Genomic DNA, 17006 nt, shown 5'->3' with positions numbered 1-17006 from the left:
GAACTTTTGAGAACAATTACAAACTGTGGGAGGCTGTACAAAGCAAATGAAATAGCATCTCCTCTTCAAAGTGTTCCACTTTGGTTGAGAGCATGTCTAAAAGGATTGATCTTTTAAAGAAATCAAAAGGGAATGCGATTCCATTCTAAGCATTTATTAAAGTAAATGTCTTCTTTTGTATGAGTCTCGTTTAAGTTTCTTGTTTAATTGTTCTTTGTTCAATATAGCTTTTAGTGCAATGAAATGTATAAAATTTGTTTGGCCCATTTTTTTTGGCTCACAAGTGTATATGTATCCATCTCTCTCTATATATATATATGTATATGTGTGTGTATGTATACGTGTGTATGTGTGTGTATGTATACGTGTGTATGTGTGTGTATGTATACGTGTGTGTGTATGTGTATATATATGTGTGTGTATGTATACGTGTGTGTGTATATATGTGTGCATTTGTATATGCGTGTGTATATATATGTATATATATATATATATATATATATATATATATGTTTGTATATGTTTGTATATATATATATATATATTAGGCACCGCCAAAACTGGGGGGGGGGCAGGTCAGTACTTTTTGACGGACCGTCTTTTTAAAAATCTACCAAAAATCAGGTAATTATCCGATCAATACGAAATTTTCAGCGATTATTAGGAGAAGAATGAACTTTATAACAGTGTACTTATTTTTCATAAACGATATTTATATATATATTTTTTTTTGCTTACAAAACCCCCCCTTGTTTTGAAGTGGGAACAAATATGCTTAAAATAATCATCTGAAACTGAACAAAACATATTGTGTTGTTGTAAGAGACAGAATTATAGATTAAAAAAAAAACAAACAAAAAACATTGTTTGCATACCTTATTTTGACGTCTGAATATCAGAACTTCGATTGTGTTTAATTATCCCGCTTTTGAGTTTTGAAGTGTGAAATTCGGTGAATATGTTAAGTAAAATAATTAATTTAAGTTAAGCAAAAAAAAAAAAAAATTTTTTTATATTTATACGAAAAAAGCCATTTTAAAATTTTTGATAAATAAATTAACAATTTTTTTTTAGCGAGCCGAATAATGCATGGCCATTATTAAACAGAGCATGCTTTGAATAATCGATACAAAAAAAAATTCGATAAATATTGTGCCCTTTGTGTTAAAAATAGCATCATTTTTTTCGATCTCGTTTGAAAACGTTTGCCGCCTTTCGACTACGGTGGACCAAACGCGCTGAAATAATTTTTTTTTATTCTGCTTTAAATTGACCCCTCCCCCCATTTTGGGGAGCCTGGCCCCCACACACATACACATTAAAAACCAAACTCATACAAATGGTCACCCATCTGGTACTGGCCAGCCTCAGCTTAATAATACATTGAAATTTTCGTCACTGAAAAATAAGTTTTTTTGGCCTGTTTGGTCTTCCATAGTTTTCGTCTCAATCAAAAGAAAACGTAAACAGAGTCGATCTGAACTCTACGGCGACGCGAAATGTCTGGTTACCTATATGAATAAGTGGAATTATTTGAAATTCAGGTACTTATATTATAATATTTTTGCATATTCTCTTAGAAAATCATCCTAAATCTTAGTTAGACAATAAATGAATAAATAAATTATTTCAAAACCCCTTTTTTAAAAAATATTTAAGTACGTTATTTGTGCAAGACAAAAAATATCAATTGTTAACTTTTTGGGAAAATTTAACATTTAAAATTGAATTAAAAATAGTAGAAAAAGTTTTACATTATTCTGTTTTCTATATGATAAAATTCAGAGTTTTATCTTTCTGGAAAAGAAAAAGTTACTCAGAAATAATGGATTGTAATAAATGTAATTTAGTTTTAAAAAACAGCAACAACTTGATTTTGCGGCCATTTTTGGCGGTGCCTAATATATATATATATATATATATATATATATATATATATATATATATATATATGTTTGTGTGTGTATATATATATATATATATATATATATATATATATATATATGTTTGTGTGCGTGTGTATATATATGTTTGTGTAGTGGAGTCGGGAAAGGTGAAAGTAGGAAAACACGACGACTGGTGAGAATACGAAGAACATTTATATCCAGAACAGGGTTAGTGATACAGGAAGATTAGTAAGTCCGTGGGAAGTCGTCTTTGTACGACATCCGGATAGCTCTCATTGAGCGGTCTATACTTGCTGCTTATATGACTAATGGATAAGTCCATCTTAGTGATTATAAGGGTGTGTATGTCCCCACAACAGTTTCTATATGTGTATATATATATATATATATATATATATATATATATATATATATATGTTTGTGTGTGTGTATATATATATATATATTTATATATATAAAATGTGTGTGTGTGTGTATATATGTGTATATATATATATATATATATATATATATATGTGTGTGTGGATATATATGTGTGTGTGTATATATGTGTGGATATATATATATGTGTGAGTGTATATATATGTGTGGATATATATATGTGTCTGTGTATATATATATGTGTATATATATTTGTGTGTGTTTGTATATATATATATATATATATATATATATATATATATATATATATATATATATATATATATATATATATATATATATATATATAGTAATTTATAAAATATATATGGTGATTAAGCTACACTGAATATTCTGCGTTTCATCCAACTATAGGATTCGTCAGGCTTATTACTAACTAGCTCTACCTACGTATTGAGCACTTTTGAAGTAAATACTTGAAGTTTACACATAAATCTATACTTTCGTATATTAAATTTATGTGAATAAATGAAGTAGTTATATATATATATATATATATATATATATATATATATATATATATTGGAAAAAAGATTCCAGCAGAGTGCTCTATTATAAGGAAAAAAATTCCCAAAGTAATAGAGTATTATTTATATTTAATTTCAGAAAGTTTAGATAAGCCATCGGTACTATCGATTTCAAACATGATGATACAAAACCATTTTAGGTCCCCATATCAAATCTCTTCAGTCAATACTTATATAGTAGAAGTACCCGTCGTTGACTGGGTTAAAAATAAGCCTTAAAAAATGGACTTTAATTTATCTAATACCTAATATCTTATAGATGTACAGGCAGACACAGAGGTACGGACTCGGCATTGCTCAGATCATTTTTTTCTGGGGTGGTAGGCAATTGTTCAAACAAACATGAAGGGGCAGTGGTGGAAATTTTTATTGAAACAAACGTATGAACACTAATTAAGGTTCCCCATTATAAGTGACCCCCATATGGCCTCAGCTCCATTGGTGAGAGTGAGTGATGTAATCCATAACCCCTCCCCCCTTTTCATGGTGGGTTATCATGGCAAGTTCGGTATCTCTATGTATAATAGTGTGAACATGCATAGGATACCCAGTTATATGAGACATCATTGGGGTCCTGCTGGTGAGGGTGAGCAGTGTAAACTTCTAGTGAGGATGAGGGTGACTGGTCCAAACTCCCCCCCCCACCTGATGGTTCATTATCCTGCCCTATTTGGTAACTCTATGAGTGTACATCAAATGTTGTGAGCTTGCATAGGGTTTCCAGTTATACTTGACCCCTCTTGAGGCTCATCCCTTTTAGTGGAAGTGAACAGTGTAACGCATCAAAACTTTCCCTTTCTCATGGTGGGCTATCCTTCCAAATTTGGTAGCTCTATGTGAAACGGTGTGAGCATGCATAGGGTTCCCCCTTATAAGTGACCCCCCCCCCGGGATCTCACTTTATTAAACCTCTTTCAGATTCTCCACACCTTTTCTATCATCGTATATGGTCAGTTTAGTATAATGGTCAACCATGTAGGAGCCTATTCATGTAAAGACAGACAGACAGACATACAGAGGTTGAACATTATTATATAGAAGATATATGTATAAGTGTGTACGGCATAATCATGTTGACACACTGATTCCCGCTGGATCACCAAAGTTAAGCAACGTTGAACCTGTCAGTACTAAATGGGTGACCGTTTAGGACTTCAAGGCACTGTATGTGCTTTTTGTTTATCCCAGCATTGTTTTCAGTCGTCCTGGGCTTCTCCTTGTCATTGGACTCAAGCAGTGCTGATTCAGGAGAGGTGTGATGGAGATTGTGCAATCCTTGCTTCACAATTACACGCGCAGCTACCCCTACAAGGGATATCTTTTGTCTTTTGAGACTGAACGGAGGTATCCTATGTGTGTGTGTAGCAGCAGCAGTAGTAGTAATAGTAGTAGTAGATGACATCACAATATGAGCTTTATTTTTTCAAAAGTTGTCAAACTTTGCCTTCAGGCCAAGATCAAAGTGCAGTATCTGTTCTTATGCCGCTCTTCATTATTTGGTCTTGGTTAATGGAAGAGAAATCCTTCATGACTGATAAATTTTTTTTATTTTTGTTACTAACCAGAGTGCCTCTTTTTGGAGAGCTGGTTTTCCTCCCACATTAAAAACCGATCTTGTGTAAGGCAAGTGAAAAAAAAAAATAAAAAAAATAAAAAGAGCTACTGTGATAAAATATATGATCACCACTCGTGAACAAATAATGATTGCTAAAAAATACAAAGCTCCGATCTTATGCAGTATGTCGGGTCAGTTCACGGGCAAAAACAGCAAAAAAAAAAAAAAGAAAGAAAGAAAAAGATGGCTGCTCTTACTTTATGAGTGTTGGTTTCACTTTCTCCACCTTCCTAACCTTGTGTCACATCTTTCTGTGGTGAGAAGTAAACACATGCCTACTTTCTTGTAAAACATGATTATCAAGCAATGTCTCTCCCATACCTTCTCCCACTCTCTTTCTCTCTGTCTCTGTCTCTTTCTCTTTCTCTTCATTTCTCTCCCACTTTTTCTCTTCATTTCTCTCTCTCTCTCTCTCTCTCTCTCTCTCTTTCTCCCTTTATTCACTTGAAGAAAGAGACGGAAAGAATGAGAGAAAGAGAGACAGAGCGAGTGAAAAAAGTCGAGAAATAAAAACATATCATAAAATTTGCTGTATTCATTTATTTATCTTTTTATTTACAAATAAATGGACTTGCGTGTGTGTAGTATATATATGTGTATGTATAGCAGTGACCGTCTTCAGTGTCATGTCTGCTTGAGTATGTGAATTCGCCGGTAGGACAAAAAAAAAAAAAAAGTCCTTTTTGGGCTCATGGACTGTAAGTGTCTGAGGGAGTGGCACTCGTCTGACAAGTCGTTGCAATCATCATCTTTTTATTTATTTTTATTTAAAAAGTTGCCAAAAGTTATCATTTATTCCTTATGACGTTATTCATTTGCAAGTAAATACTTTCTAGTCTATTTTGTACAAACATGGTAACCAAGCAGTTAAGAAATATCATCGAAAATAAAATTTTTATTAATAAAAAAAAAAAAACAAAAACAAAACAAAAACAAAACAAATCATTCAACGTTTGACAACATATGAGTTGCATGTAAGTCAATGGAAATCTTTTCCAACCACTAAAGTTTAAAAGCCTATATTATGAATGTTGCGGTAGCCGGTCGTCCGGAGACAATTGACTCTACAACTTATATGAAGGATGACACGGGCAGTAAGAAAAAAGGTGAACTGGCAAAGAAGAAACGACAGACATGGATTGATCGTTTAAAACACGAAAAGGTCGTCCTTTTATTTCTGGCGATAAAGTGGAAAAGAAAAAAAAATCAAAATAGACTAGAATTTTGTGAGGCAGTAGCGTAAGGTACCGGTTGTCTGTAGAAAAACAAAGTTTAAGAAGATTCTTGGCCAAATTAAAGTATATGTAGGTTAGTGTTAACAACAATACAAGACAGCTGGCAAAAGTGAAGGGCACAAGTAGGCTAGCGTAAACAAAGCAAAAGGCAAGTAAGCTTGTTACATGTAAAAGTACAGGTGGGCTAGCGAGAGCAATAATTAATAGAGGCTAGCATGAGCAATAATTAATAGAGGCTAGCATGAGCAATAATTAATAAGGCTAGCATGAGCAATAATTAATAGAGGCTAGCATGAGCAATAATTGATAGAGGCTAGCATGAGCAATAATTAATAAGGCTAGCATAAGCAGGAAAAGGTTCATATAAGATTAGCACAAGCAAAAGTACAAAAGGATAGCATGTACAACAAGAGTTCATGTGAGTTCAAGTAAGTTTGCATAAGCGAAGAGTCTCAAGAAAGCTAGCGTAAGCAAAAAGTTCAAGTAAAGCTAGCGAGCAGAAAGAGTTTATGTAAGTTCAGAGTTGAAAGAAAGAAATTCTGAATACTTGCGGAAAAAACGTCAGGCTGGCAGTGTAGGAATACCGGCAGGCAAAACGAAAGAGTTGTCGGCAAACTGATCAGCGAGTCATAGTAGTGTTGTGAAAGAACCGTGGGAATATGGTGTTAGCGAGCAGAGGATGACGTCGTTGGAATCCTGTGGTAGCAGTGGACAAGCAACACAGGGGAGAGCGTCGCTGAAAAATTGGGAGGCGCCGGAGCTGAAAACTGGAACTGTAGTCTGGAGCTGCTGGAATCTGGAGCTGCTGGAGCCTGGAAATGCAGAAGACTGGGGCTGCTGGAGCCTGGAATCTGGAGTTGCTGGAGCCTGGAACTGCAGGAGACTAGAGCCTGGAGCCGCTGGAGCCGGAGACTGGAGCTGCTGGAGAGGCTGAAGCTGGTCTCAGGATGCAAGCAGGAGTAGTTTGTGAAAAACTTATTAGCCTTGAAAAAGGCTGTTTTGAAATACTACTGCCGCTGTTGTTGCTGCTGCTGCTGCTGCTGCGGGGGGGGGGGGGCCCTTGCCAGGGGGTTCCTCGACTGTGTCGATGGATTCAGGAGGCTTCCAAACTCCCAGGCGAGCTAACACGAGCCAGAAAGGTCAGTTTTCATATAGGATCGGTCGTATAAGTGTCAACGCTCCCAACAAACGAATAAATGCTTCTGATTAATTTAGATGAGTTTATGGCATCGCAAATGTGTGTAAAAAAGGTAAACACTGCTATTTAATAAAGTGTAGTATAAATGGGGTGAGTTAATTATTGGTCTTAGTGCCCAAGAATTGAAAAAAAATCACAATTTCTAAGCGAAAATTGAAAAAAAAATCTGTACCGGAAGTTGTCTTACATGCGCAGAGTGTTTGTTTTCATTTGTTTCTTTTTCAAATAAAAGAGAGAAAAAAGTAGAAACGAAAGCGATAAGAAAAAGGTAAACAAAGTGGAGGCGGTGATTTCTTTTGCACCGCGACAAAGAGAAATCTTTCGACAAGGCCGTTGGCGCAAGGGTGGTAAGCCGTAGTTTTTATATGCTTGACACCAAGTAACTCTGTACACTCGTGGAAAAGAGATGACTGAAATTGTGCGCCACGGTCAGTGGTGATGATACTGGGCACACCAAATGTAGAAATCCATTCCCGTAGGAATGTTTTTGCCACAGTTTTGGCAGAGGTATCTCTGATGGGTACAGCAACTGGCCATCTCGAGAAACGGTCAACCATAGTGAGGAGGTATTGGGAATCTTGACAGGCAGGGAGGGGTCCAACTATGTCTACATGGATGTGGCTAAAACGAGCATCAGGAGTGCTGAATGTGCCTGGAGGTGATTTTGTATGTCTGTGGACTTTGCATTTTTGGTAGGCAAGGCAAGTTGATACCCAGTCGCGGATGTCAGCGTTCACGTTGGGCCACACAAAACGATCCGCGATGAGTCGTACAGTGGCACGTTTGCTGGGATTTACCAATCCATGTAGGTGAGTGAAAACTTGTTTTCTGAGTTGAGGAGATATATAATGTCTGGGGTGCCTGAGTTTAGTGTCGCAGTATATTTTCCTGTTGCTGAAAGGGGCAGGAAACTCTTTCAGTTTCAGTGAAGTAGTCGCTAACACTCCTGGGAGGGATACATCCACTTCCTGAGCCTCTGCTAAAAGGTCTTGGCTTAGTGGGCTGTCTTCCAGGGTATGAATATTGGTTCTGGACAAAGCGTTTACAACCGTGTTGTTAGTTCCTCTGACATATTGGATGTCAGAGGTGAATTGCGAGGTGTAGTCCAGGTGTCTAAGATTGGCACGCGACCAGGCTGGACGTATGCAAACGTCTTACCGTTGAGTAATGGTATTGTCAACTCGACTTTGCCTGTAATTTATGTGAATGCATGTTTCGTTCCTAAAAATCCTGTATTCCTTCGTTTATTATGATTTAACCCCATAACAATACTGTTTTCCGATTTTTCTAGAACCGAAAATATACAAATCAACCTCGAAATAGGAGTGGAATATAAATAGAAGATACATATTTTTCTGAAAGACATGTTGTCTTCAATGTTCACTATTTTATTTTTGTAAAAAAACTAGACTACCCGTGACCCTTTGGGTCAGTATGTTATATTAGCTATGGAATTCATGCATGAGCGTGACACTTGTGACGTAAAGAAAATAGTTTTTTTTTTTTTTTTTGACATAACAGAAACACATCTATGAAAGTATATTAAAATGAAAAAAGAATATAGATAGATTTCTATGCGTCGTTCTGTTTATTATAAACCCCACTCTTCCCATGTTAAATAATAATTTTGAAATAATAACGTTAATATTTCAGTGTGCAAGTCATGCGCGCATGTGCAACCGGATGTTGTAAACCGGAAAGTGGGTTACATATATCGTTACAAGATCATTTGAGTTTTATAATTATATAGATATGAATCCATTAAATATTCATGATTTTGAAGAACAAATCGCATTGACATTAATCCATTTTTGAATGAGAAATATTTAATTGTTTTCTTTTCTTTTTTTTTTTTGTCCCCTGACAAAAGAAGGGTAGACCTGTAAATTCACTCCTGTCCATTCGTCGGTTCGTCTGTCCACACTTTTCTTAATAACTACGCCTTGGAATTTTTTGAAATTTTGCACAAACATTAAACATGATATGAGTAAAAAAAGTAACAGCGGGAAAACTCCGGTTGCCCCCTTAGGGGTGCCTTTCGGGTGCGAGGTGAAGGGATGATTAGCGTAGGGATTTTGGCTTTGTTAATGATGAGCATCTTGGGGTTGTCGTCCTTGCCGTCTGTAGGGGCCGTACTCAATTGGTTCATGCAAAGCCATCTGGGATATGTGACCCTTTTTCTCATGACTGCGCATGTCGTCATTTTCGCCCTCCCCAGTTGGATGAGGGACCCGACTGCAATGCTCCTTAGAAGTATGTTTATGTGGTGCGTGATACCCTTTATCGTTTTATTCATGAAGCTGGTTCTTATTACTCCATGCGTTGAAATTTTGCACAAACATTAAACATGATATGAGTAAAAAAAGTAACAACGGATTTTCCGGGAAAACTCCGGTTGTCCCCTTAGGGGTGCCTTTCGGGTTAAAATGGCTAAAACTGACACTTTTATGCTTATTAAAAAAAAAATTGATACTTGGATTTTTATAAAACTTTCTGAAAAGTTGTAACTAACTGACTTTTTTCCTTTTTTTTTTTTTGCAGGAAAACAAAAATATGGAAGGATCAAAGTTAGTCGGTATCATTGGCACTGGAGATTTTGGCAGAGCATTGGCCAATCGACTGCTTCGTTGTGGCTATGATGTAATTATGGCCAGTCGGAACCCTGATCTCTCCAGATTAATCAGCATAAATCCAAGTCTTGCCTCTGTAGAAGTGAAAACCACCAAAGAACTCCTAGAAGACCCAAATGTCGAAATCGTCTTCCTTGCAATCCATTCGTGGAACTTTGAGTCATGTTTGACGCCGTTTAAAACTCAAATCCAACAAAAGATTTTCATCGACATTTCAAATCGCGAACGACCGAGCAAGACGGAATCGAACCCGGAACGGTTGGTCGAAGCTTTTCCCGGTCTGCGGGTGGTGAAAGCATTTAATACGTTATCCGCGTACGCCTTGGAGAGTGATACATTTGGAGGCGCGAAACAAGTCTTGATTGCTAGCGATGACTCTACAGCAAGGGAAAAAATATCAACATTGGCCCGAGAAATGGGTTTCACGCCTATTGATTATGGTGTCCTCAGAGCTGCTAGGGATCTCGAAGCTTATCCGTTGACACTAATGTATGGCTGGGGATGGCCAACCCTGTTCTGTTTGTGTATATTTATTGGCTGGAACATTGTGCTATGCATTGCATACGTCAAGTTTTACATGAGATCATCACACAAATTTAAATGGGACCACGTCCCACTAGCTTATGTAAACAAAGCTGTGTGCCTCACGGCTATTACACTGCTTGCGCTATCCTATCTACCCGGGTGCCTGGCTGCATTTCTTCAAATCATAAACGGTACGAAATATAAACGTTTTCCAACGTGGTTCGATCAGTGGTTGAAAGCTCGCAAAATGATAGGTCTTTATGCTCTGTTCTTCAGCGTATGGCATGTAGCCATTTCCGGCATATACATGTCCCCCGGTTATTTGGGATCGTGGTTCGAAAGTACAAGAGTTCATTTCCCAGAAAACACAAGCAATTTCGTCTACGATTTCTCCGTACGAATGAACCTGCGAGGTGAAGGGACAATTAGCGTAGGGATTTTGGCTTTGTTAATGATGAGCATCTTGGGATTGTCGTCCTTGCCGTCTGTGGGGGCCGTCCTCAATTGGCGAGAATGGCGGTTCGTGCAAAGCCATCTGGGATACGTGACCCTTTTCCTTGTGACTGCGCATGTCGTCATTTTCGCCCTCCCCGGTTGGATGAGGGACCCGACTGCAATGCTCCTTAGAAGTACATTTATGTGTTGCGTGATACCCTTTATCGTTTTATTCATGAAGCTGGTTCTTATTACTCCATGCATTGGAGGCTACCTGGATAAAATTCGACGCGGTTGGGAGAGGCGCAAATCGCACAAAGTTTCAGGAAACCAAATTAGCCTTAAGTACACAAACATGTCCTCAAGCGATTCTGTTGACACATTTACTTAGTAAGAAAGATCAAGAATATGCAAATTCAAATGCCGATGAGTTGATGGTATAAGCTTTTTAAAAATAAAATGCATTCGAAAACGCTTATATCCCATATTATTGGCATTTAAATTGCTTCATTTATGTGTGTGTATGTATGTGTGTGTATGTATGTGTGTGTATGTATGTGTGTGTGTTCCTCATTTGAAAACTATACGTTAGATAATGTCAAAGGCACACTATGTTTTCATTAAATTAATATCATTTCATAGCTGAATATATATATATATATATAATATCATTTCATATATATATATATATATATATATATATATATATATATATATAATATCATTATATATATATATATATATATATAATATCATTATATATATATATATATATATATATAATATCATTATATATATATATATATATATCATTATATATATATATATATAATATCATTATATATATATATAATATCATTTCATAGTCGAATATATATATATATATCATTTCATATATATATATATAATATCATTATATATATAATATCATTATATATATATATATATATTCTATTATTTCTATTATCTTTACAGAGGGTATAAACGACACGCACGCGCGCACACACACACACACACACACACACACACACATATATATATATATATATATACATTAAAACTATGTATACATGTATATATTATAAGTAGGTATTATATTATGACGTTACAGAAAAAGGAGGAATAACCTGTAGACTTTTAGGAAATTTTCAGCGTATAAATTTTTATTATTTCCTAAATGATCTCTATCATTTCCTGAAGAAGTCCCTCGAAAATTACAAGTTATGTCTCTATGAAGTCGTTATGTGTCGATTTCTGTAAACGATTTCAAAAATAATAAAATTCAGTATTAAGATTGGAAAGTAGTCTCCCTTAGATCTGAATAATCGCCCCATATTTTCGGAGTAAACAAATATATAACAAGAAAAATTGATAATGAAAATAAAAATTAAATAAATTACAGTATTTATTAATCCATCAAAAATTTAAACAAGCGATTATAATTATGGAAATTTATTAACCCACAGTGTTTCAAAGGTAGACTCTTTTCATCAGATGATTAACATTAGTAAAAATGCATTGAAAATGTCTAAAAATAACTTTCGTTTGCAAACTAAAAGGTATTTTCACTAAAATTAAATAGTGTTAAATATTCAAAGTAAAAAATCAAGTAATTAATCAATTAATTAATGAATTTATATTCTGCCAGCTTAAGGATTTTTTTCTTTATTTTAACTTATTATATGAATTATTGATGAGTTAAAAATAGTGTAATTTATTCAATTATTATTTTCGTATCTTCATTTCTTTTCTACAATTGCTTTTTCTAGTATATTGAATTTACTATTACCCCGATAAGGTCTAATATAAAGTTAATATTTATCTTTTTAATTTGATTTTATATATATATATATATATATATATATATATATATATATATATAGGGTGTCCCAAAAGAAGCTGAATTGATCAAATATAAGATTGAACAATAGAAGCATAAAACTATATATATATATATAAGGTTTTTAGTGGTACAAACTTGTATTAAACTTTTCAAAAAGATAAGTGGAGTCATTATTAAAATTTTGAGGAAGATCGATGGGGGGGGGCGAAAAAATAGACACGAAAAATAGTTAAAATGTAATGTTATAACCCTTTAAGCTGTGATCATAGCGTAGTATCTGTTAACTGTGGCAAGCGGGGCCAATGTTCAAAACATTATTATTATTGTTATTGTATTCTTATTAATTGATTTGAGTGACGGATAGTCGCTAGATCAGTTATTATGATTAGAAGAATAAACAATTAAATTGCGGAAGAAATGATTGACGTGTGAATCGCAAAAGGAATGTGAAAATAGAAAATATATGTAAACATTATTTTGGGGTTTTGAATAAACAAATAACTAGCTGTGGACATTAGGTTGGTCTGAGACACGTAATGAGGTGACGTAAGAGAACACGTGATGTAGTTAGTTTTGGAGAGATTCAGAGAGTTGAGGATTGACCACCAGAGCAGACAGACGTCTAGACAGGGGTGGACAGACAGCTAGGAAGCGAGCTGTAAGAATAGAAAATGTAGAATAACTGCAGATCCTGTGAAAACCATTTGATACAACTGTAATAAATTTATATTATAAAAATATAAAGAGTTGTTTTAATGGTTTCACAAATAAGAACAGATGTCTCAATTGGATGGTGATCGCTTCATGGTTTGTCACATGCAGCGGGAAGATACAGAAGAACTCTTCAAGAAAAAGATATGAAGCATATATTCTTCTTCTTATATATGAACTGAAAAAATATCCCGTGTGATAAGTCTGATACAACATGACTCGGTTTACACGTCAATATCATGTCCCCTGGCTAAACAACATACATACGATTTATACGTTTATTATCTGTCTGTTAAAAGAACCATATCTTACATCCACTAGATAACACATGACACGTTTTAATATATCATCCCCTCCAATATAAACCAATATACAGCAAAAAGACTATTCGACTAAAAAAAAACCCGAGGTACCTTTCGTCCGACACTTATTAAGAGATTACGCTGGCAGCGATATATATATATATATATATATATATATATTACAATAAAAAAAATGCGAGCATGAAAAGTAATATGGTTAAGCTTAAACATGGAAAAGTAAAGGACTAGTTGTCAAACAAAACTGGAAAAGAAAAGGACAAGAGATTCTAGTAAAAAATATAATAAATTTATAACTTAAAATATTGCAGCATTAAGAATTTTTTTTAATTAAATTTATAACATTATATAATTACTTTTCATGCTCGCATTTTTCTATGTAATCCATGATTTTTCCAGATTTCCAATAAATTCACTTTTCTTTGTTTAATTTCGTCTGCTTTCAATAAAATACCCCCAATCATGCTTTCAATCTGTTTGTTTCACGATTTACTTCTCTTTTCGCAACAGTAGTCGCTGAAGAGACGATGTTCCAAGGGTAACCTGTCATAAAAAGTGTCGCTCGCGGCCTTACAAATTTTTACGATTTTGAACACCAGAAAATTCATCATAACTTGTTTTACTGAACGAAAGTTAAAAAAAAAATTTTTCACAATATAGCTGAGAAAGTGATTTTAAACTGTAATAATTGTTTGAAATTTGGTAGAAAAATGAGTGAGCGATGAAGCTTTATAACAGTTCTAAACGACTAAATCTGCCTCTTAACCATATATTCAAACACGGTAGTGTTTAATGTCTTATTAACTTCCTGTTTTCTGACGTCACTTTATTTGACACGTCAACTAAATTTCCTGACCTCCAACTCGACGTGAGAATTCTTTTTTTTTTATGATTTAATTTTACAATGAAAATCCCCTTTTTAGATAAACCGCGCTTTCTGCACAAAATCTTGTCACATGACCGATGCATGTCTAAAATTTTTGTTTTACACAAATTTCACTGCTGGTTTAATATAATTAAATTGGTCCTGTGTTCATGAGAGATGGAGGAAAGTATATGTCATTTTAGCCACCCATAACTGTCAAAGACTTCTTTTTAATAAATTCATAGTCGGATGCAGACGCCATTTTGTATCTTTAAGAATCCAAACATGTCGAATACATTTCTTAATTTTCAAGATATTGTTCTACAGATTTCGTTTTTTTTTTCTTCTTCAAAAATGTAAATAATATGTTTCAAATGGTTTCCGTAATGCGCAGTTATTAATTTATTTAAAACTGTATATACCAAGTTGTAACGAAAGTTCTGTCCGTTTTTATGACCAATAAAACAATAAAAAGAAATAACATTCGTTTTGTTTGATTTTTAATGTAATCCCAATCTCTGTGAAATTTTTATATCTGCCAAAACGTTTTTATTGCGTTTCTGAATTTTTGATATGAGGATTGGTTATTCGTATTATTTGGATTCTTCGGACCACTGTTCTTATCTTGAGTGTCATTTTCACAACGTTTCGGTTGATGTAACCTCCGACTTTCTACAGTTGTATCTTGTTGAATTCGGAAATGTTTCTGTCGAACGCAAGGATCCGTGACGCAGTGGATAGAGTACTTGGAAAAAATTAGTTATAAAAATGATGTTTTCCTGAAGGCTGAAGGTTCAAGGTTCAATTCTCAGTGTAGGCAACCGAAAAATATAATATCCGGTCATTGCTAAGGGAACGAAAGCATGCTATCCTCGTGAAGTAAATAAAGGATTCCGTTCGAAATTCCGTCCAAATTCCTGAGTTCAACAGAAACATTCCTGAGTTCGACAAGATACATCTGAAGAAGATCAGAGGTTACATCGACCGAAGCGTTGTGAAAAATGACACTCAAGATGAGAACAGCAATCTGAAGAATCGAAATAATGCGAGGTTTTTATTGGTCACAATCCTAAAACTTTTTGTATGATAAGGTAAATCCAATCGAGTTTGTATTCGATACGTTCTATCCTATAAAATCAATATCTAATTCTGAAGAAGCACTCATTTACAGAAATTATCAGTCTGTATTATTTGAGTAGCATGCTCTTGTTCCGTCAGCCATGACTGGATAGAGGTCATAAGTAATCCGCAATTGGATTTTTCGGTCGTCCACACTGAGGATTGAACCTTGAACCTTGAGGAGAATATCACTTTTTCCAATTGATTTTTCCAAGTACTCTAACCACTGCGCCACGGGTTCTTGTGGTTAAAGTACCTGGAAAAATCAATTGTAAAAAATGATATTCTCCTGAAGGGTGAAGGTTCAACAAGATACGCCTGAAGAAGGTCGGAGGTTACATCGACTGAAACGTTATGAAAATAACGCCCAAGATGATAACAGTAGTCCGATGAATCCAAATAATACGAATAACCAATCCTCATCTCAAAAATTAAGAAACGTCTTATCATTCTGTGTTATTTGCAAAATGAGATTCTAATCAATTTCATTCTATCCTGACTGATCTTTAACAACGAAAACTGAGATTCACTATCAATTTTCATCGGCTAATCAACACAATATGGCCTAATCACGATGGCACACCGGTTCTCGTCAGATCACCGAAGTTAAGCAACTTTGACCCGCGCCAGTACCAGATGGGTGACCATTTGGGAATTCCAGGTGCTGTATCTCGGCATTGTTTCCAGCTCGTCTTGGGCCTCTCCTTGCCGCTGAACACAAGCAGTGCTGACTCAGGAGATGTGTGGTTGGGATTGCGCAACACTTGTCCCACAATCACACGCGTAGCTACTGTTAAAGGGGTGTCTATTGTCTCTTGAGACTGAACGGAGGCATGGAATCAACACATTAATATCTCTTGAAGTAATCTGATATAATTTTGCAAACTTCTGAAGAGATGGTAATCTGTTGATGTGAGGCTCAGAAAATATAGTGGGCTGTGCATAATTTCGCAGGAATATTATTATCTTCTGTGCGGTGTAAAATTTAGTGCTATCGTGATGGTAATTACATAAAAGACCAAAAATCTAGGATTTTTTTTTTTAATGGGAAATTATGCATCAGATTTCTTCTATACAAAGTTGTAACGTAACGAAAGTCTTGACAACTTTTAGAGTCAATAAAATTTATATATCTATAAAAGTGAAATTGTCTTAGTGTGTGTGTCTGTCTGTCCGTCTGTGTACATTTCCCTACCAAACTACTCTGTCAATTTTCAGTTTACAGACTCGAGATTTGACATAAGGGGTATTGAGATTTGGGAAAAAAAATCTTTTTAATCGGTTTTCGGCCAGAAATTTGGCTGTCAAGGGGTCAAAGTTCAACGATTTGACATTTGAAAACTCTACCAAACTCCTCCGCCAATTTTGGGTCTAAACACTTAAAATTTTAGGTGTAGGTTACTTGGACATGGATCAAACTTTTTAGTTTGATTTGAGCCCAAAGCTAAATATTTAATTCTGAATTAATTCTGCGATGCATATATAAAAGATGTTAAGGGGTTAAAATTGAGGTCAAAATTAAAAATTTTTTTTGACCTTTGCGGTTTTTAGCCAATTTTTGATCTAAACATTTTAAATTTTACATAAAGAGTATTCAGACATGCAGAAGCTTTTTAATCAGTTTTTGGGCGAATA

The 17006-nt window shown here is 34.9% G+C and overlaps 2 protein-coding genes across 2 annotated transcripts in view; one reads left to right on the top strand and one right to left on the bottom strand.

Annotated features, from left to right (window-relative positions):
* The window catches only part of LOC145265552 (uncharacterized), a 103884-nt gene extending 99077 nt beyond the window's left edge, over positions 1–4807 (bottom strand). The window contains exon 1 of the mRNA XM_080121517.1: positions 4688–4807. The gene's annotated coding sequence lies outside the window, so the exon portion shown is untranslated. The remainder of the gene's footprint in view (positions 1–4687) is intronic.
* Positions 1–10998, top strand: part of LOC145265551 (metalloreductase STEAP4-like) — a 43387-nt gene extending 32389 nt beyond the window's left edge. Inside the window, exon 2 of the mRNA XM_080121516.1 lies at positions 9465–10998. Coding sequence (XP_079977642.1) covers positions 9477–10904 — 1428 coding nt within the window. The 5' untranslated portion in view covers positions 9465–9476 and the 3' untranslated portion in view covers positions 10905–10998. The remainder of the gene's footprint in view (positions 1–9464) is intronic.
* Positions 10999–17006: the final 6008 nt, after the last annotated feature.

Source organism: Euprymna scolopes, chromosome 40 (assembly GCF_053919585.1).
Source record: "Euprymna scolopes isolate OS-2025 chromosome 40, ASM5391958v1, whole genome shotgun sequence".
Classification (NCBI taxonomy): Eukaryota; Metazoa; Mollusca; class Cephalopoda; order Sepiida; family Sepiolidae; genus Euprymna; species Euprymna scolopes.
This window is presented reverse-complemented; position numbering and strand designations above follow the sequence as displayed.